The sequence below is a fragment of the Leptopilina boulardi genome, unplaced genomic scaffold, assembly GCF_019393585.1.
Source record: "Leptopilina boulardi isolate dan_hultmark-lab unplaced genomic scaffold, ZJU_Lbou_2.1 LbouV2_325, whole genome shotgun sequence".
In the NCBI taxonomy this organism is placed as follows: domain Eukaryota; kingdom Metazoa; phylum Arthropoda; class Insecta; order Hymenoptera; family Figitidae; genus Leptopilina; species Leptopilina boulardi.
Window position 1 is genome coordinate 4,157,280 of NW_026137891.1, and position 21,942 is coordinate 4,179,221.

General features: G+C 25.0%; 1 protein-coding gene across 6 annotated transcripts in view; it reads right to left on the minus strand.

Moving 5' to 3' along the window:
• Positions 1–21,942, minus strand: part of LOC127284704 (collagen alpha-2(I) chain) — a 240,998-nt gene that overhangs the window by 3,761 nt on the left and 215,295 nt on the right. For 3 of the 6 annotated variants that reach the window (XM_051310314.1, XM_051310311.1, XM_051310316.1), the window contains 15 exons: positions 11,079–11,160; positions 10,896–11,005; positions 10,071–10,247; positions 9,139–9,336; positions 5,726–5,755; positions 4,941–5,292; positions 3,781–4,190; positions 3,460–3,564; positions 2,423–2,702; positions 1,908–1,982; positions 1,727–1,821; positions 1,559–1,651; positions 1,227–1,349; positions 919–933; positions 206–400 (listed from right to left, as the gene is read on the minus strand). In XM_051310314.1, the coding sequence (XP_051166271.1) occupies positions 206–400; positions 919–933; positions 1,227–1,349; positions 1,559–1,651; positions 1,727–1,821; positions 1,908–1,982; positions 2,423–2,702; positions 3,460–3,564; positions 3,781–4,190; positions 4,941–5,292; positions 5,726–5,755; positions 9,139–9,336; positions 10,071–10,247; positions 10,896–11,005; positions 11,079–11,160 (2,340 nt within the window). The remainder of the gene's footprint in view (positions 1–205; positions 401–918; positions 934–1,226; positions 1,350–1,558; positions 1,652–1,726; positions 1,822–1,907; positions 1,983–2,422; positions 2,703–3,459; positions 3,565–3,780; positions 4,191–4,940; positions 5,293–5,725; positions 5,756–9,138; positions 9,337–10,070; positions 10,248–10,895; positions 11,006–11,078; positions 11,161–21,942) is intronic. The other 3 variants (XM_051310315.1, XM_051310312.1, XM_051310313.1) reach the window with 3 other exon arrangements.

Consider the following 21,942-nt stretch of genomic DNA (forward strand, 5'->3'; position numbering starts at 1 on the left):
TTTATTTTGACAATTTTACTTGTTAATCTAACAAAAAAATCTATTGAAATATTTTTATTTGTTTTTTTTGTTAAATAAAAATATAAATTCTTTTTTTAATAATTGACTAATTTTATTTTTAATTTTATGAAAAAAAATTAATTTTCATAAATTTATTTGACTTTTTAAAATATGAAAAAAAAAAAAAATTTATTATTACACGTACCTTGATATTTACAATGGGTAGATCTCTATCACCTAGTCTAACTATACTGTCAACATTCTGAACTCTCGAGCTAAGAAAAGCACGGAAAGTGCCTCTTAAGCCTGCTCGTTTTGCTTGTCGATAACAAGTATAATCAGCTCCACGAACCCCGTGCATATCTCCAGTAAAAGGCTCATTTAAAGCTGCCATTCGCAGCTGAAAAAAGAAATACCACCCTTTTTAGAATCTAAAACTGTAACCATAAAACCACTATCTCAATTGTTTCTTTTATGTAAATAAAATATAAATAGAAATATATCAATAATAAAATAAATTTTATCAATCATTAACACATAAATAACAATAATTATATAATTTTAATTATTGACATTAAAAATTGTAATATAACAAAAAATATAATTTATTTTTCTATAATAATTTTCTTACCCACCGTTTTTCTTTTCGTTTGAGAAAAAAAATTATGGGAAAGAATATCATTAGAAGTCTGTTTGACTTTTTCTATATAATATTTTTTTGTCATAAGAACAAGAGAATAAAGAGATGAGAAAAGGAATAAAGTGAGATTTGAAGTTCTTTTTCTCTCTCTCTTATTTTTCTCATTAAATTCCCGCTTTTTATGTCCAAGTTAATAAATTATTTATTTAATAATTGATTGAATTATTATTAAATTATCCTGTAATTATATTTTCTGTTAATAAATCAAGAATTCTTACCATTCGTGGATACCACTGAGCATGTACAAAAAAGAAAAATAATAATGAATTATTTTTTTGAAATTAATTAACTGCGTCTTTGACAAAATAATAAAATGAAATGACAAATAAATATATTATTAAGATAAATTGATAATAAATATTAATGAAAAAATTTATCTTTTAGTATATAATTTTAATAGTAAATTATTTCAAGAAATTTGAAATAAAGATTTTTCGTCGTTTCGATTTTTGTTATCTGTCAATGATTCACAATAAAACATTATTTTCTGTATTGAAGATAAAAATAGAATGAAAATAAAACTTACTCCTGTTCCGTCAGCTTTTATTGGAATTTGATTGATAAGATTTGACGCTTCAAATGGTGGATTTGCAGGTGGTGGAACGGTAGTTGGTGGTGCTGGAGTTGTGATAGGCAAAAGAGAACCAAGCTGAAAATTTTTTAATAATAATAATTTCTTTGATAAATTATTTTTTATTTATTTATTATTTTCTAAGAAAAATTTGTTTTAAAGTATTTTAATTATAATAAAGAAAAATTTCAATAAAATGAAATTAATTTAGATTAACTTAAAATTTTAATTAACTCAATTTATTACTTTTTTCAAGAATAAAAATATTTGTTAAATTAAATACTTACAGCAATATATTGCCAACCACTATTCACCCTAACTAATAAAGCCTCTTCATCAATAATGTAAGCTAATGTTCCTACAGGACTAACGCCGGACATCTGAGAAAAAAAGGTTTTTTTTTTATTTTCAATAAAAGTAATTAAAAATTAAATTTAATTCTAAAATAAATATACTTTTGTCATGGCTTCGGTATTTTGGAATGTCACAGCTCCTGGTACTATTTTCGTTGTGCTTTCTAGAGGACCTCTCGTCGAGACCGTACCTGTTCCTAGAACACATTTAAATTTGACAATTATAAAAAAAATATTTACATGTACATACAATTTTACCATGTAGAAAAAAATATTATCGTACCTAAATGTTCTTTCAATTCTTTGAGTTGTTTCAATTCCCTTAATGCTTTCAACTCATCCAAACTACTTTTAAATCCTTGTAGCATGTGAAAAATATTTTTTTAATTTTTTATTATCTCTTCTAATTTAAGTATCACAACAATTAATATATAAAAAATATAAACAAATAAAATAAAAATCATTATTAGTAAATAAATATTTTATTTTAAAAAAGGGAAAAACTATAAATTTACATTTTTAATAACTTAATGGTTTTCTATGTGACGGGAATAAATTTAAAAAAAAAGTAACGAACTGACAATAAAAAGTAGTGAAATACAAATGCAGAGATGAATATTAAATTAAAGCGGAACGATTAATCCAATTTCAGTTAATGAAAAGGATTTGAATATTTAGACGACTGGGATTTATTTCCAGTCTCTCTCTCTATTTTGTAACAAGTTATATTTTCACAGGGAAAAAAAAAATTAAATTCCACTTTTTAAATAAAATGAATAATATAAAAAATAATCTTACTTGTATCTTGTCTGGCACCATAATAGTCTCTTTCAGCAAAGAAATGGCTTTTGCCTATTCCTGGTTCTCCTTTTTGACCGACAAACGATAGTCCAGGAGTACCAGGAGGACCCGGTGGTCCCGGTGGTCCTGGAACTGGAATATAATTTCCTTGGGGAGCTGGTCCCATAGGTCCTGCGGGACCAGGTGGTCCTGTAGATCCCGGAGGTCCCCTCTGTCCATCTCGACCAGGTTGACCAGGAATTCCAGGAAATCCATCATCTCCCTTTTCGCCTTTTAACTATTTAAATAAAATATTTTCAAAATTCACTCATTAAATTTAATTACAATAATATTTCAAATAAATTTTTATTTAATTAATAATTTAATTTAGGAAAAAAATTCAATTTCATAAATTCTGTATATTAATTTTACATTTTTGTTTAAAATTATAATTTTATTATTTTTAATTATTTAATGTTTCTAAGAGAAAAGAATTTCAAATATTTTGTAAATATAAAAATAGAATATTTCATTACAGTATAGAGAGAAAAAGATTGAAAAATTAAATGAATTTTTAACGAAAGTCAATTTTTTTTTTTTTAAATAGTTCTTCTCATTTTATTTCTTTCCGTGCAATTATTGAACTTGAAACACCAGATAATTAAATGCCTGCAATTAATTTGCGAAGTCTCACGGGTACTGTGTGCAGGATACAGGATAAAAAAGAGAAAAAAGAAAAACGTAAAAGAGTTAGCACCACTGATGTAGATGCAGTTATCGAAATTCTATTGCTTTTCTATTGTCCGCGAGTATTTGATAGAAAACCTGTTGAGATTGGAACTTTACTAACTCTTTTATTAAAAGTCAGATTGGAAATGTTATATACACTTTTTAAACGTATTTTTTATTTTTATTTATTTAATTTAATTTATTATTGTATGAAATATTCTTTATTTATTCTATTTACAAAAAAAAATGAAAAATAGTATTACCATGTAATAATAATTTAAGTATAAGTAACTGCATTATGTAAAATTAAAGTAAAAAAAACTTACACCAAGAGGAACTCCATAAGGACTTGGTGCACCAGGTTCTCCTTTATCACCTTTTGGTCCCACAGATCCTTGACTTCCGGGAATACCTGGATTTCCCTGCCGGCCCTGAAATAACAAAAAATATTTCATAAACATTTGTTTTAATAATTAAAAATAAAAATAATTTTCAATAATTTTTAGTTACGGAAAAAAAAATTCTAATTTCATCTTACCTTATTCTAGAGAGTAGCATTAAATAAGCAACAACATAAATAATTAATATTATTTAATTTCCGTTTAATGGAAAATATTTTTAAACTAAAAAAAATAAAAATAACGTACCATATATCCAGGCAGACCGATGTCTCCAATACTTCCAGGTTTACCTGGTGGCCCAGTTGGACCAGGTGGACCTGGACTTCCTGGATTTCCGGGCTTTCCTCGTCTTCCTTTTTTACCTTCAGATCCTTTTTCTCCTTTGATTGTAATATAATCGCCGGAGCCAGCGATTGTTGTAGGACCTGGTGGACCTCTCTCGCCCCGATCACCTTTTGATCCCGGAATCCCAGAGGAACCCGGAATTCCATCCCTACCCGGTTCACCCTTTTCACCTTGCGGTCCTTGAACTCCATTCACACCAGGAATTCCAGCTGGTCCAAAATCTCCTTTATCACCTTTCTCACCCTTCAATCCAATTTCACCTTTGTAACCAAAACTGCCTAGCTCTCCTTTCTCCCCTTTGACACCCGCAGCTATTAAAACAATAAATACTTCGTCCATTAGTAAATACGTTTTTTCATCCTATCAATTTAAATTAAAAAATATGTTTTTATTAAAAAAAAAATATATATTCAAATTAAAAATATATTTTTTTTAATCGCAGGCCTTTTGTTTTTATCGCTCAAACATGACTAATGGCCCCAGTTAAATGTTTCACTTCTGATGATGAGATAAACCTATTTGTACTGACAAGCACCAATCATCAGATAATTATTGGTCTTGCCGTGTAGTTTAATTTATTCACTGAATTCTCTTTTATAATGTAAATATTTAAATGGAAACATAATAATTGAAGCAATTTTATATTTGATGAATTTAATATTTGATTGTCGCATATATTTACTTAGTCGCCTTTTATAACGAAGTCTATTTTAACTTATTAAAAAAAAAAAATTTCTATTTTTCTCAAATCGAGTTTCTGATTTATTCGATTTTCCAGTTATTTGCATTCTTTTTCAAACCTTAATTGTTCTACGAGCAGAAAAATTTTATCTCCAATTTCCACAGTCAGAGAATTTTATAACGTCGAATTTCAAAGTTTCAAGTTTCGACATATCGAATTGGAGACTACCTTAAAAAAAAAAAAAAGCCACGAGTGTCCAAATTTTACAATATTCTCGAAATTCATATAATCGAAGAGTTTTTATATTTTTGAATTTGAAAAATCGAAATTTAGAATTAAAAAAAAAAAAATAATTTTGATTAAAATTTGTGAAACTTGCCGGTATCGCCAACATTAATTCCACCAGTACCAGGAGGTCCAGGTGGTCCAGCAGGGCCTAATTTTCCCTCTGGACCCGCGTCACCTTTCGCGCCTTTTTCAGCCGGTCTTCCATTTTCACCAGGAGCACCGGGAAGTCCAGGAACACCCGGAGCGCCAGGTTCGCCTTTAAATCCTTGATTTCCTTTATGTCCCTCCTTACCATGTTCTCCCTTCGATCCCTTATGGCCAACTTCACCTTTTGCTCCTTTACTTCCTACAATTCCCATTTCACCTTTTGGTCCAGTATTGCCCGTCATTCCTGGATCGCCTTTTTGTCCTGGTAATCCTGGTCTCATCGGTGTACCTTCACCCTAAAAATAATTTTGTATTTTTTTTAGTGAAATCAAATTAAAAATTATTAATAAAATTTTTATTTTTATAATAAAACAGATTTTTTATTATTTTTAATATTTAAGGATTCGATTCTATTCGAATAAACATATTTCGAGATAATAAAATTATAATCGTGTAAAATATTATTATGATTTTCAATTGGAGATAATTTCAAATATATTAAAAAATTAATATCGAGGATAAAATTATAATTTCCTGAGTTTTTACTATTTGAAACTTGTTGCGCATATCTGATACAATCCGACAGTAAAATCGAAATAATTTTCTATATACAGTAAATGAATTAAATATACATTGGATTTTATTGGAATAAAGTTGAAGTTTCTTTATTTGATGGATACCATATGAATGAATTTTTCATCATCATTTTTATATAACTAATATACTCACCCTGTATCCACTGCGAGGTTTCCAACTAGGCTGCTTGCACATAATAGTGGAAATTGCAGTGTTTAATTATTGAATTGTGAAATATGGAGCAAAAGGGGTATCTCAATTTGAAATGTGACTTGTCGATCTAGTTTTCGTAAAACTAGGTCTGTACAATTACTCGTTTACACTATATATATATATAAACTTGAGGACTTTCTATTGCTGATTGCAATAGTTTGTAAATTTGGATAGGAAACAGGAATATGAGGGAAATTAAGCTTATTGGTTCTATTAAAGTCTCTTGAATCCATACAATGTTACTTTATCGGATAACGTATATATATATATATATATATATAACAAGCTTGTATTATCTTGAATCATGAAACCTATGTAATTGCACATAGTACAACTCCTTAACGTCGTTCCTTCGCCTCAAACCGAGCTTCAAATGTATATAGATATATATACATTTGCATCTTGATTGTTGAAAGCATCTCACGTTGCTTATTGTCATTTATGACTGTTTATATAATTCATTTATCAAACGAAATGTCAATAATTCATCAAGCACGTGTGATAATTTACCTCGTTATTTTAATTTCATTTTTTTTAAATTGATTACCTAATGCATTTAAATATTTTTAATATAATATTTAACGGATTGAAATCGAAGTCACTTATATCGTGAATTGAAAAATTCTCTCTCTGAGAAATTTTTATAAAAAGAAATATGATAAAAAGAAACTTGCATCTTCTTTTTTTTATTATTAAATTAAAAAATATAAAATTGTATCGCAATTTCTAAGATTTTAATTAACTCAAATATTTTACTTCTGTGAAAATTTTAATTACTTTTAAAAGGGTAAATTCTATTCTTAAATTGTGAAAATATTCAAGACCTATAAAAAAAAAAAACTTATTTCACTGTCATTAAGAGAAATTATTTTCGATTTGATATTTTGTTAACTCGTATTTTAATTAAAATCCTTTAGCTCTTGTTTAATTAAAACTCATTAACTCTCTTTACTTAATTAAAATACAATTTATACTTCTTCTTAAAATTATATTGTTAGCTCAATTAATTATCGATATTTCTTTTTTTTTGGTCAAAACTTCTCTGTATAAAATTAAAAAATTAAAATTAAAAATAGGAAATTTTGACCTAAATTTTAATTTTAAAAATTCGAAATATTTTATAAAATTTATAATTTTGAAATTCAGTGAATAATATTTTTGTTTGACTTTGATTATGAACTTGAGTTTGCGATTATCGTGAAACAAGAGAAAAATTGATCATACTGTTTTTAAAATAATTTGCCTGAAATTGAATTTCGTATAATAGAAATTTACATTATTAGTCAAACCAGAAATTGGAAATTGTATTCCAGAGGGAAATCAAATTGTCTATAGAGGAATCTGTAAGGTAATACGTTGGTTTGGATGTAGACAGATGATTTGCATCCATTTAGACCAAAATCTTGTTTCACATGCGCTCAAGAGATAAGCATCAAAATAAATATTTTATACTTATTATTTTTATTTCTTGATAATTTTAAATTATTTATAATATCTAATTAATAAATATTAATTAATTTGTTAAATAATTTTATAAAATATTTTTAATTCTCTACGTTTTTTTTCAACTTTCCGAATTTTCGATTCTTGACGATGTAAATTTCAAAAAGGCCAAATTTTTATTTTTAATATTTTTTGTTGTAAAATTATTGAAATTCTACCAGAAAACTGTAATCTCCATAGAGACATTTTAAAGAAATAATGGAACAATTTTTTTTATACCGTGATCCTTTCATCTCTATATTGTGTGAGCAGTGGCTTTGAATATTTTAATGATGAGAAGTAAAAGTCATTTATTAGAGCAAGAGATAGTCATCTTTTATGAATATGTACTTTGCAGTTTATTTTCATTCAAATTATTTATTTTTTTTCAAAATAAAGAAAAACAGGTGAGCTGAGAATATATATATATATATATATTCTTCTCTATATAGCAATGTATGTACAATTTCCAATAATTGTTAAAGGTAATCCATTTGACTTCATCAGCGATACAAGTCTATTTGCTTTAAAACCATTATAATTAACGAATGATTCGACATAAATAAACCGAAGAGAATATAGTTTATCGATAATTGGTCAATATTGAGATTATTTTTTGCACTCTTTTTTTTTACATAGAATGTATTTTTGTATTTATTTCAAAAAAATTTTTAATGTTATTAAAACTTTTTAATAGAAAATATTTTTACAACTTTCTCTCGGAAAAATATTATTTATCTTTTTGGTAGAATTAAAAATTTTATTACCGTTGATATAAAATATAAAATTTATATTTACATTCGGAAGATAATAAAATCGGGAAAGGATTTTTTCGGATGCTTTTGTTTTGTTTGTTTTTTTTTTTAATGAGAGAAGTTCTTTGCTAACGAGCATTGCGCTTTCATTTTCGTATACATGCTTATTCCATTTGGTTGTACATTTCAAGTGTACACATAGCGTGCACATTTTCTTAGCAGATGGTCCCATGAACGTGACTTAGAATCTTGTATTACCAGAAAACAAGAATTGTAAAGAGAATAGAGGGAGAATTCGCATAAGAAATGATGTTGTGTGTATATATATATATATATGTGTGAGAGAGAGTAGAAAGTGGGGAGCAGAAGATCGGGAAATAGGAAGGTTGCAAAGTCCGACCTGTTCGCGCATTACGAATACGGTTATCTATTCCCAAAGGTGCAATAAGCGTTACACACTACTATTCAGCGTATTTCATGTCTAGTGTATGGGAAGGGAAGAAAGAGAAATTACTCGCGATAAAGATCCTGAATTCCAAATTGAAGGTAGAGATAAAATTAATATTCCTCTCTCTCTCTCTCTCTTATATCCCTTCAATTTCCATTGCATTTTCTCTTTTTTTGCAAAATCTCTCTCCACAATATTTATCTATACGAATTAACCAGATTAACTTTTATCGTAATTTTCAAAATGGTCCAGAATTTATGCTTGACATTTATATATTTTTAGATGGAATTTTTTTGTTCTTTTAGATAAAGTAAAAGGAAATTCTAAAAATTATCGTTTCAGAAAAAAAAATCCCTTTTTGATGAACCAAAACGTGAATTTTACTAAATATTTCATTTTCTGTTCAAAGAACGTCAAAGACAAATTTTTTTTTACAAATGTATTTACATTTGGTCCCTTAAATATTTATTTTACTTTTCCCCGCAATTCTCAAAGTTTTGAAAAGAGAATTTTTAAAAATTTGTTTCTGTGATTTCTGTGATACAAAAAAAAATAAAAAAATGAAAATTTTACACAAATGTAAAAAATTAATTTCTGGAATTAATTAATTCTCGTTAATTCTAGTAAATTTGAGAGTATCTCTCTTCTTTTTGGAATTTTAAACTCACATCGTAACCAGAAAATTCCCCTTTGCCAGGAGGACCCGGCGGTCCAAGAGCGCCTTTTTCCCCTGGAATTCCATCCCTTCCGGGCTCACCCTTTTGACCCTGAGGTCCTTCTGGTCCCATTGCGCCAATTTCGCCTCTATCACCTTTCTGACCAAAAGCACCTTGCTGTCCTCTTTCTCCCGGTGGTCCAGCTACACCCTGCGAAATAAAATTTTACAAATTAAAAAATATTCACTTAATTATTTCATTAATTATTATTCTAGTAATTATTTAATAATTCTTAATATTATTTAATTAATGAGTAATTAATTCTTAATTTCAGTTATTAGCTGAAGGAGAATATTATTTTAAATTGTCATTTTAATAAAGTACCCACGTATTATAGAATATCATCTGACAATTTATAGTCGGAAAATAATTAAGATATTATATACAATTTTTCATAGGAGACAAATAAACTTAATTTTTTTTTTTTTTGGGAAATTTTATAAAAACATAAACTTTTTTTTATATAAATTTAATAATAAATAAAATCTCGTATAAAATTTCCAATAATTTTAAATTCATTGTAAATAAATCTCGGTATATAAAAATTTGTGTAAAAATAAAACGTTTTTCACCTCTTAAAATTATATGAGTTTCTTTTTTTCCTTTTCTATAAATATAAACTTGAAAAAGGAAATTTTGTTTTTATCGTATAGAATGGAAAGCAACAAATTTCACTGTGGATAATAAAAATAGTAAGAGAAATCGACATTTCAAAGGTGCACTGCTCGCAGACGAGACGTATAAAATTATGAAATACTGATACTGAAAAAAAAGTATATATATATATATATAGATTGGCAAAAGGTGGAATGGTCGTTGGGAGATTTATTGACATTGGGCAAAACGGAGAAAAATATCTTTGGATTCGGTTTATCTTCCAGTACCGTGAGTCCCATTTGTCCCTGTTTTCCTTCTTTTCCAACGACTCCAGACTCTCCCTTAGGACCTTGAATCATTTTCGGCATCGTGAAAGATGTGAGCAACGATGTCGCGTTACAGCTGCATTCACCTTGTTCTCCCTTTGGTCCTGGTGGTCCTCTTGGCATGTTCTCATGGAATTCCTAAAAAAGAAAAAAAAACATTATTTATGTTTTTTCGATCACAAAAGACAAGACATTTTTTAACAAAAAGAAAAAATTGACATTTATTTTCTAAAAATATTTTTACTACCTATTTTCAAAATGAAAGTGTCGCATTTTATCAAAAAATAATCAAATAAATAACAAAAATGAATTTTTTTTTTTTTACTAATTTCAGAATATTTTAATTAAAATTATAAAAATATTTTAATAAAACTTTGCTGTTAATTTCCTTTCGTATACAAATTTTCATTAAAAATTAAAAAAAAAAAAAGTTTTCATTACAGAGTGAAATTTCCGGCTTTTAAGCTCAAGGTTAAATATGGAAAAAAAATTTCAGACAAAGATTTTCTTAATTATTTCGAATAGCCCCAGTGAAATGTCAACATTAACGAAAATTAACATCTCATGTTTGAAAAATTTTTTAATGAAGGAAAAAATGTTTTTTTTTTGTAGAAATTTCCATTTCTCTCTCGAGATTTCTTAAATAGAAAAGAATTAAAAAAAAAAACATCGCGAGAAGGAATGAGAAAAAAAAATAGATAACACAAAAGAAAAGAAAAATGAAAGTTTAATAATGCAACTTGTGTTTTAAAGAAAGAAGTATGGGAGGGGAAATATTGTTCTCACCTCGTCATTAAGGTCGAAGCCGTCTCCTGGAGGACCTGGTGGTCCCGGAGGTCCTCTCACACTCTCACCCTTGTCTCCTTTGTCACCCTTTTCACCTTTTATACCACGAGCTTGAAAAATAAGGGGGTTTTCATTTTTAATCGATTTTTTTTTTATGTCTGTATTTTTTTTTTTTTTCCTTACCATCGACATTTGGTGGTGGTGGTGTAATTAGCGGCGGTGGATTAAATTCCTCACTTGGTTCATCGTCATCGTCAGTTGCAATCTGTGAAAAAAAATAAAATTAGAAAAAATTTTTTTTTTTTTTCAAATCTCAATTTTTCGTGTCTTTCTGCTTTTCGTATTGCACTTTGGATTTTAGCGAAAGTTACCTGAAAGATTAGTTAGTTTATAAGCAGAAGTTTCAATACTCCATATATGTATGTGGTAGAGAAGCGCGAAATGAGCTGCTTAATTTAGTTCTAAACTCAAGAGAATGTTGGAAACACGTGTGCAAAATTAATACAAAATTTAACTTAATTAATACCGCAGTTAGTTTCTAAAATGGTTATTTGGTTATAACAAATATGTGTTCTTTGTTAAACTTTGGCAAGAGAAATTATAAAAAAATAATAGAAAATTATTTAAAAAAAAAAAAAAAAATTTTACAATTACTATAAATTAAAATAATGTATAAATAAAAAAATTTATTTATTAATAAATTTATTCTCCATCATTACAAAATAAATTTTACGACACATTAAAATATGGACCTATTTTTTATTTTATTTATTTTTTATTTACGTATTAATAATTTTCCTACGAGAATTAATTTACAGAATTTTAATTAATTAAAATATTTAAATAATATTAGTTACATATTATACAAAAGGTATAAATCTACATAAAATAAAAGGTAAAAATTTACTATAAAATAAAATAAAATAAATAAATACAAAATAAAATATAATATAATAATATAATATATAATAAAATAAATAAAATAAAAAAATTACGTTCTTATTATTTCTAGTTTAATGTAAAAAAAACAATAAGACTAAATAATTAATAATTTCATTAGTTTAGCATATTTTCCCAGAAAATATTAACATTTAAATAATTAAATTACAATTATCGATAATATTTTAGAACATTTATTAATTTTTCATTTAATCATTAAAGCACTAACCTTGATAATATATTTCATCTATTTCTGAAATGATGTCGAAATTATAACTCGATGGTGTTTCCTCTTTAAAAAATTGGACCAATTTTAAATAATAGAAGAGTTAATTTTATCTTTTTATTTATTTTATTCTTACTATTATTTTTATTTGTTTATTTATTTGTTTTATTTTTTTATTGAAAAAATTATCCTAATTACAAAATATCATTCAAAATAACTTGAATTATTAATAATTTAATCCCGTATTTAATAATTCATATTACTAAATTAATTAATTAATTAATTTTATAATATTAAATTAATTCAATATTAAATATTTAATATTAAATCAATTTATTATTAAATTTTATCATTAATTTTATTATAATTAGTAAATTTTGTTATAGTTGCAAAAAAACAGTTCTTTAAATTACTAATTTATAATTAATTAAACTATTTGTTATTTTTGAAAATTAAATTAAAATTAAATTAAAATTAAATTATTAAAAAAATTAAATAAAATTACAAAATTTTAAATTAAAAAAAAAAATTATTTGTTAAAAATAAATTAAAAAAAAAAATATGTTTTAATTAACGCGAATATAAAAATAAAGATGTAGATATTTTTACATTTGGACCAAAAGTCTTGTTCAAGATGAGGATAATAAAATTTTAGGAGAAGATTTTTGCAGTCTCTCAAGTTGAAGCAACGTCGTAATTTTAGAAATTGTAAAGTCGTAACTCGAGCGTAATCCATATAATACTTCATCTCGTACAGAAACGAGTTGAAGAGAGAAGGGAGAAGATGTTCCTTGGGGCAAAACTTGCTGCTACAATTGTTTAGTATCTTTTTAAACTTTGACGACACGCTTTTCCGGCAAATATCCTTCTTATTACTTTTCCAATGAAATTATTTGTTTTATACATACATATATATATATATTTTTTTTTTCTTTTTCTTTTTCTTATAAATAAAATTGTTTTCCTAAAAAAAAGAAATACTTTTCAACTCCTATTTATTGAAAAATATTTACTTTCATTATTTCTATAATAAATTTTAATATTTTTTATAAAAAAAATTTTTATTTTTTTAAATAATAAAAAATTAATTTTTTTTTTAGTTTTTAAATTGACTTGAAGTTTAATTTTCTTTTTTAAGATTTTTAAATTAATATTTTTAATTTTTTTTTGTATTTTATTTTACTTTTTCATTATATAACTATATATATTGAAAATAAGAATGAGTTTAGCATTATGCAGCATCTTCTTATTTTCTCAAATATTCCTTTCTAGAAAATGAACTTTAAGAAGATTACACTCCATTAGTAAAGCCACAGACTTCATTGTATATTCTTCTTTAGAAAAAAAAAAAGAAAAAACAAAAAAACACAACGAATTGGCATTTTTTTTCTCGACTTTTTCATAAGTAAAGCTTTAAAAGCTCGGGCAGAAAGCTCTAATTGGTTTTTCTGTTTCAACTACTTAGTCAATAGTGACATTTAGAATTTGAATCATTTTTTTTCATATAAAAAAATTTACAAAAAAAAAATAAATAATTTTCTGAAAGAAATTTTTCGTTTAAATAATAATTGTATCTTTAATGTTACAGTAGTATCCCGATAATTTTTAATTTAAAAAAAAATAAAAAAATTTTATTTTGTTTAAATCGTTATAATATTTTTTTTTATAGATAAAATAAAAATACAATTTTTTTTTATCTCATTTATCGAGGGACAACTGTAGTAGTAAAACTACTACATTTTTGTAGAAAAAAAATTTCCCAAAGAAATTCATTAGTTTTAATTAAATAAAAATAATTTATAAGAAGCCAGGATTTTTTTTTGTAATTTTTTTTTTTTTTTTTTTTTTTTTGCAGAAAACATCTTTTCTGAGTTACTTTGAGAAAAAAAAAAAATATCCCTCCTGAAGGTTTTACTATCTTAGCGTTTGTCCAATAGGATCTATACTCGCGACTACCTACTTATATACAATTCTCAAAAGAACCTCTTCTAATCTTCAGTTAGTTTCTGCTCTAGAAAACAGTTGTACTGGACTTTTTCTTCCGACGACACAGACTGTCTGTTAACTTCCGTTTTTTCTGCTTGGCCTTTGAAGAACCAATATTTTCTAGCTTTACAGCAACAGTCGTCGTATAGGGGAGAAAAAAAAAAAAAATATTTCTTCAAATCGTCATCAGAAACTTGATAAGAGCTTTTACTTTTACGTTATTTCAAAGAGTTTTCCTCCTTTTTCTACTATTTTCTCTATCAGTTACAAAGTAAAATGTGATTTATATTTAAAATTACATTTTCTTTTAATTATATACATTAAAAAATAATGAAAAAAAAAATTTGAATTTCATTAAATTTATTTATTTTTCTTCAATTTTATTTTTAATTATTTTACAATAATAATTTATTCTAAAGGGCCTGTTTTTTCTAAATGTTAAAACTGAATTGCAAAAATGAAAATTATATTAAAAATTACATTTTTTTAAATTATAAATTAAAAAAATAATAAAAAATTTAATAAATTAATATTAAAATTAAAATAAATAAAATTTATTACCTATTTATTTATATTTAATTTTATTTTCCAATTATTTTTAAGAACATTGTAAAGTGCCTGTTTTCCTTTTTCTAAATGTGAAAATTAATTGAATTCCAAAAATGGGAATTGAAAAATTATATTTTATTTTAATTATACATTAAAAATTATTAAACAATTTTTATTTTATTATATTTATTTATTTTTTTAAAATTTTATTTCCAATTATTTTATCATAATAATTTATTGTAAAGAACCAGTTTTCTTTTCTCCAACAGTGAAAATAAATTAAATTGCAAAATAAATAATTCAATTAAAAAAAAGAGAGAAAAAAATTCTTTTATTTCCATATATTAAATTATATTTGAAAAATATATGAATGCAAAAAAATATTTTACATTTTTTCCCCTGCTTTTTACATTAATAAAAATATATTTCAAAAATTTATTTCCCTCGTATAATAAAAAAGCTATTTAATTCTCTAATTTTATTATAAACTTCAACAATAAAATTGTTTCCATTTGTAAAATTTTTTGTTTTTTAAATAAAAAAAAAAAAATATTTGAAAAGTGGATTTTTTTTTGTACATCATTGCCAGAAATGAAAAAAATTTTTTTTTTTTTCATTAAAAAATACATGTTTCGAAGAAAATAATTAAATATGTACTGGGATATAATTGGAAATTAACAAGATTAAATTCTTAATGAGGTATATTCCAGTGTATATTTGCAAATAATTACCATTTTATAACTTGATTACGCAAATGAGGTCGCTGAGTAGGATCAAAATTCTAAAAGTAAGGAAAATATTTTCTCTTTCTCTCTCGATGCAAAACAAAACTAGAGTGAAAAAAAATTTATCTATATATATATGAAGAACTCATTAAGTAAGTGTCTCGGTTCGTGAATTATATTTTTTCCGACAATAGTCATATTTCTATAATGGGGGTGAAAAAAAAAGAAAATTTTTTTTCTCCTTTTTTCTCTTTTTTTTCTTTCAGTTAATTATTCAAATCCAATTATACGTATACGCAAGCGTCAGATATGATTAATAAGGTCGAAGGCAAATCAGGTCTTGCGATGTATATATATACGTGCGGAAGGGTTCATATCCAGCAATTCGGTTAGCGCTAAGTGTTTTCCAATAAATTATTGGCCAGGCATTCAGGTTTGCTCACACAGTACATTATATACAGTGTCATCAAGAAAATTTTGACGAATTATTTGGGGGGAAAAAAAAGAAATTGAAAATCTCCAAAAATAATACATTTTCTATTTCATAATTTTTGCGGAAAAAAACATATTTTTTTTCTATCTCTCTAAATTTGAATTAGTAAAATTTTTTAACAAATTTGAATTAGCGATCAACTTTTTGCATTTGGATTAGTAAAATTTAACTAATTAATTAAACAATTTTTTTTTACTATCGAATTAGTTAAACTTAACTAATTTAAAAGCAAAAAATGAGTGAAATTAGTTAAAATTTTTAACTAATTCAACTTTATATAAAAATCTAAAAATTGTCATTTTTAATGAAAAATTAAAGTTTAATAACAAAAATAAATTTTTAATTTGATTTTGAGAAGGAAACCGGAAATCATCGCAGTAAGAATGAAGTATAAAAGAGTATATTAATACAAAAATGCATAAATTATATTTAAATATTCATAAATAAAAAAAAAATCTAATAAAAATTTCCGTATGTATTTTAAAAATTTTTATACACATAGCAAAAAACATATATATATATATATATATATATATATATATAATATAAATTATTAATATTCTTTGTCATTAATAAAGTTTAAAAAAAATTCCTATTCAAAATATTAATAATTTATCAACGGAAATAGAAATTGTGATATATGCTATATTATGTCAAAAGTTGTTTCTGGACAATATTAATTATTAAAATTGCAATTAAAAATTTATGTTATTCACAACGAAAAGGGGTTAAATTATTATTGACAACTTTCAGAATTCTACGATTATACATATCGAATGAATTATTAATTTTCTAATTACTGATTCGCTGTTTCATCCAATACTCTTGGAATATTAGACATTAATTATTATTTTTGTAACAGGAAAATCTTGTATATTATGAAGAGAAAATTTAAATTTAATTTAATTTCTAACATTCAAATAGGTGTTAAATAATAAAATAAAAAAAAAATATGTTAAATTAAATATTAGACAATGACAATTTTTTGATTTAAGTAGTAAAAGAGAGTTTTAGTCAGACAGAAGCTATATAAATTCAAAACAGTCGGATTTAAGTAGTAAAACTAATTTTTAGTCAGACGCAATAAAAAATATAATTTATGTTCTAAAAGTAGTAAAACAATGTTTAGAGACAGACAGTAGGATTTAAAAAAAAATTATTTTTAATTAACGACGTTCTTATTAAATTTTATTTCTAAGTAGTAAACAGCCACTTTAGTCTGGAAATTTTTTTAATAAATTCCTTAATTTTTTATTATTTAAGTAGTAAAACAAAATTTCTGTCAAGTAAAACGTTTAAAATTATTGAATTTTTTATTTTAGTAGAAAATAACAGTTTTAGACAGACAAAATTGTTAAAAAATTGTTCAGTTTCAAGTATAGTAAAATGTTATTTTAGTCACGACAAAAAATATGAAAAAATTAATTAATTTTTTATTTAACAAAAAGACAGTTCTTGTCAGACTCGAGGATTGTATTTTGTATTTGAGTGAAAAAATACCGTTTTGGTCAGACAAAAGATAAGAAAAGAAGATTTAAGAAATATTTAAGAATTCTTCTAGTTTTAAGTAGCAAAAGGTCATTATAGTCAGACAAGACTGTTAAAAAAATCTTTTGTTCTTCAGTAGTAAAAGCCCATTTTAGTCAGACAAGAAGTTACTTAACTACCTCTATTTTTATTTAAATAGTAAAACATAATTTCTGTCTGACTGTATTTTTTATTTAAGTAGTAAAAGGCCGTTTTAGTCAGACTGAGGCAATTGAAATTCCTATTAGGAAAAATTGAAATTGAAATTCCTGTAAGTAGAAAAAGAAAATGAAAGTCAGACAGAATATTCTCCTTCTTCTCATTAAGTAGTAAAATAAAATTTTAGTCAGACAGAACGATTAAAAATCTTGTCCTCATATAAATTGTTAAAAAATAGTTTAGTCAGACAAAACCTGATTAAATACATCATGTACTGATTTAAGTAGTAAAAACAAAGATTCAGTCAGCCCGAGGGAAATTAAATTCCTTATAAAATTTTAATAAGTAGTAAAACAATGTTTTAGTCAGACATAAGGTTATTAACTTTCCTTCACTTTTATTCAAATGGTACAAAATAGTTACTCTCTCAATCTGAATTAGTAAAAATGTTTACTAATTTGAATAAGTGATTCACTTTTTGCTTCTGAATTAGTAAATTTTTACTAATTATTAGTAACTTTTACTAATTATTAGTTACTTTGACTAATTATTAGTAACTTTTACTAATTATTAGTTACTTTTACTAATTATTAGTAACTTTTACTAACAATTAGTAAAATTTTACTAATTCAGAAGCAAAAAGTGAGTCACTAATTCAAATTAGTAAACATTTTTACTAATTCAGATTTAGAGAGTAAGATTGTTTAAAATTTTTTCCGATTTCAAGTAGTAAATTCCACTTTAGTCAGACGAGATGATTTAAATTTTTTTTCGTTTTTAAGTAGTAAAATGCAATTTTAGTCAGACAAGAATTTTGTTTAAAGCCACTATTTTTATTTAAGTAGTAAAATAGCATTTTATTTAGACAATGGACATCTTAAATCCTTCTATTACTTATATAAGTAGTAAAACACAATTTTTCGTCAGACTGAACGATAGTATTTTGTATTTTAGTCGAATAAGACTGTTTTAGTCAGCCAATAAAATTTTTTTCTAATTGGAAATTACAATATATATTTTTTAATTTATTTTTTTTTATTTAAGTAGTAATGACCGTTTTAGTTAGACAAAACCTGCTAAATTAATAAAGTAATAAATCCAATTTTTAGTCAGACTAACCAAAATTTCGATAATTTCACAGAAAATTAAAAGGCATTAAAATAAGCTGCAACGCTTATTATTTTAATCCAAATTTGGTTATTTTAATCCATTTTGGTATTAAAATAAGCAAAAATGGATTAAAATAATAAGCGTTGCAGCTTATTTTAATACCTTATAATTTTCTGTGTTCTCATATATGTAGTATCAAAGACTGTTTAGTTGTTAACGTCAATTAGAATAAATAAAATTCTTTCTTCATTTTAATCAAGTGATAAATCTAAATTTTAGTCAGACATAAATTGTAATCATTTCTCACATAAAGTAGTAAAAAGCTATTTTAGTCAGACAGAAAAATTTTAAAATTATTTCGTTTCTAAGTAATAATATACAATTTTATTCATACAAAAAGCTTTGCTAAGTGTTACAATTTTTATTTAAGTAGTAAAAGTAAAAGTTTCTCAGTAGTAACAGCCAATATTAGTCAGACAAGAAGTTACTTAATTCCCTCTATTTTTATTTAAGTAGTAAAACATAGTTTTTGTCTGACTATTTTTTGTTTATGTAGTAAAAGACTGTTTTAATCAGACAGAGGCTATTTAAATTATAGTATTTTTTTTTAAGTAGAAAAAGCAAGTTTCAGTCAGACAGCTTTTTAAAATTGCACCAAATGTGATTTAATTAAAAGAGAAGAAAAATTGTTTTCTTAAAATAAACTATATAATTAATTGCAGTGTTTTGTAATATAATTTAATATATAATTTAATACATTATAATGTACTATAATAGGATGTGAGTGAGGGAAGACAGAACAGAGAGAGGGGAGTTTTATTGACTCAGGGATTAGTAAATAGATTGACATTGTCAGGAACATTCAGACTAAATGTTTCATGAACAGATTTCGTGGAACTCAAACGAAATAGGGTTGCAGAGAGAGCGAGCGAGAGAGAGAGAGAGAGAGAGGAGCTTGCGACAGGTTCTCTAACACAGTCGGGAATGTGCTTCAAAGTACACATATGTGGTAACTACACAGGACATCAGGTGTACCTATCTTGATTAACAGAGGACCACCGCAAACGCCAATGACTTATCATAGAACGATCTACCGAAATCGTCCTATAAACTGTCATTTCCTCTATATCTATATACATATAAACAAACTCGTATGTACATGCATGTAAATATATGTATATAATTTCCTTCCATATTTCTTGTCTCAGGCGAAAGATAACAATATTCAATTCAATTCGCCTTGATTCGTAGATTTAATCAATTTTCCCAGGCTACAAATTTACAAACCCTCGTAAATATCGCTTACATATAAATATACAGATACTTGAAAATGCAACGCTCAATATATTCTTATTTTAAAAATAATATGAAAAATATTCTACCTTATGCAACGAAAAAATTGACATACAATTATTTTACACTGATTCGCAATGAAAAATTATCTTTTAAAAATGTCATTTAAAAAACTGTGTTTTTTTTTTAGTTTAGTCATGTTCAACGTATTACGTAAACGTCTATCACTGTCTGACTAAAACTGTTTTTTTCCACTTGTATTAGAATGAGGAATATTTGAAAAATGTTGTTTGACTAAAACTTGGTTTTACTACTTAAATCAGAATATGATAAAATTTAGTCCGTTTTTGTCTGACTAAAACTGCCTTTTACTACTTAAATAAAAATTGTAACACTTAGCAAAGTTTTTTGTATGAATAAAATTACATTTAACTATACATTGAAACGAAATAATTTTTAAATTATTCTTTCTGACTAAAATAGCTTTTTACTACTTTATGTGAGAAATGATTACAAATTATGTCTGACTAAAATTTAGATTTACCACTTGATTAAAATGAAGAAAGAATTTTATTTATTCTAATTGACGTTAACAACTAACAGTCTTTGATACTACATATATGAGAAATTATCGAAATTTTGGTTAGTCTGACTAAAAATTGGATTTACTACTTTATTAATTTAGTAGGTTCTGTCTGACTAAAACGGTCATTACTACTTAAATAAAAAGAAAAATAATTAAAAAATATATATTGTAATTTCCAATTAGAAAAAAATTTTATTGGCTGACTAAAACAGTTTTTTTCCACTAAAATACAAAATACTATCGTTCAGTTTGACGAAAAATTGTGTTTTACTACTTATATAAGTAATAGAAGGATTTAAGATGTCCATTGTCTAAATAAAATGCTATTTTACTACTTAAATAAAAATAGTGGCTTTAAACAAAATTCTTGTCTGACTAAAATTGCATTTTACTACTTCAAAATGAAAGAATTTTTAAATCATCTTGTCTGACTAAAGTGGAATTTACTACTGGAAATCGGGAAAATTTTTAAACAATCTTACTCTCTAAATCTGAATTAGTAAAAATGTTTACTAATTTGAATTAGTGACTCACTTTTTGCTTCTGAATTAGTTAAATTTTACTAATTGTTAGTAAAAGTTACTAATAATTAGTAAAATTATACTAATTCAGAAGCAAAAAGTGAGTCACTAATTCAAATTAGTAAAAATTTTTACTAATTCAGATTTAGAGAGTAACTATTTTGTACCATTTGAATGTCTGACTAAAACGTTGTTTTACTACTTATTAAAATTTTAGAAGGAATTTAATTTCCCTCGGGCTGACTGATTCTTTGTTTTTACTACTTAAATCAGTATATGATGTATTTAATCAGGTTTTGTCTGACTAAACTGTTTTTTATCAATTTATATGAGGACAAGATTTTTAATCTTTCTGTCTGACTAAAATTTTTATTTACTCCTTAATGAGAAGAAGGAGAATATTCTGTCTGACTTTCATTTCCTTTTTCTACTTACGAAAGCAGTAAAAGGAATTTCAATTGCCTCAGTCTGACTGAAACGGCCTTTTACTACTTAAATAAAAATACAGCCAGACAAAAATTCTGTTTTACTATTTAAATAAAAATAGAGGTAGTTAAGTAACTTCTTGTCTGACTAAAATGGCCTTTTACTACTTAAGAACAAAGGAATTTTTTTTGATCAGTCTTGTCTGACTATAATGACCTTTTGCTACTTAAAACTAGAAGAATTCTTAAACTATCTTTTGTCTGACTAAAACTGTTTTTTTCCACTTGTATTAGAATAAGGAATATTTGAAAAATGTTGTTTGACTAAAACTTGGTTTTACTACTTAAATCATGATATGATGGAATTTAGTCCGTTTTTGTCTGACTAAAACTACTTTTTACTACTTAATATGAGTAATACAAGATTTTTAATAGTCTGACTAAAATTCTGTTTAACTACTTAACAAAAAAAAACAAAAATTTTCTGTCTTACATTTTGTTTTTCTAC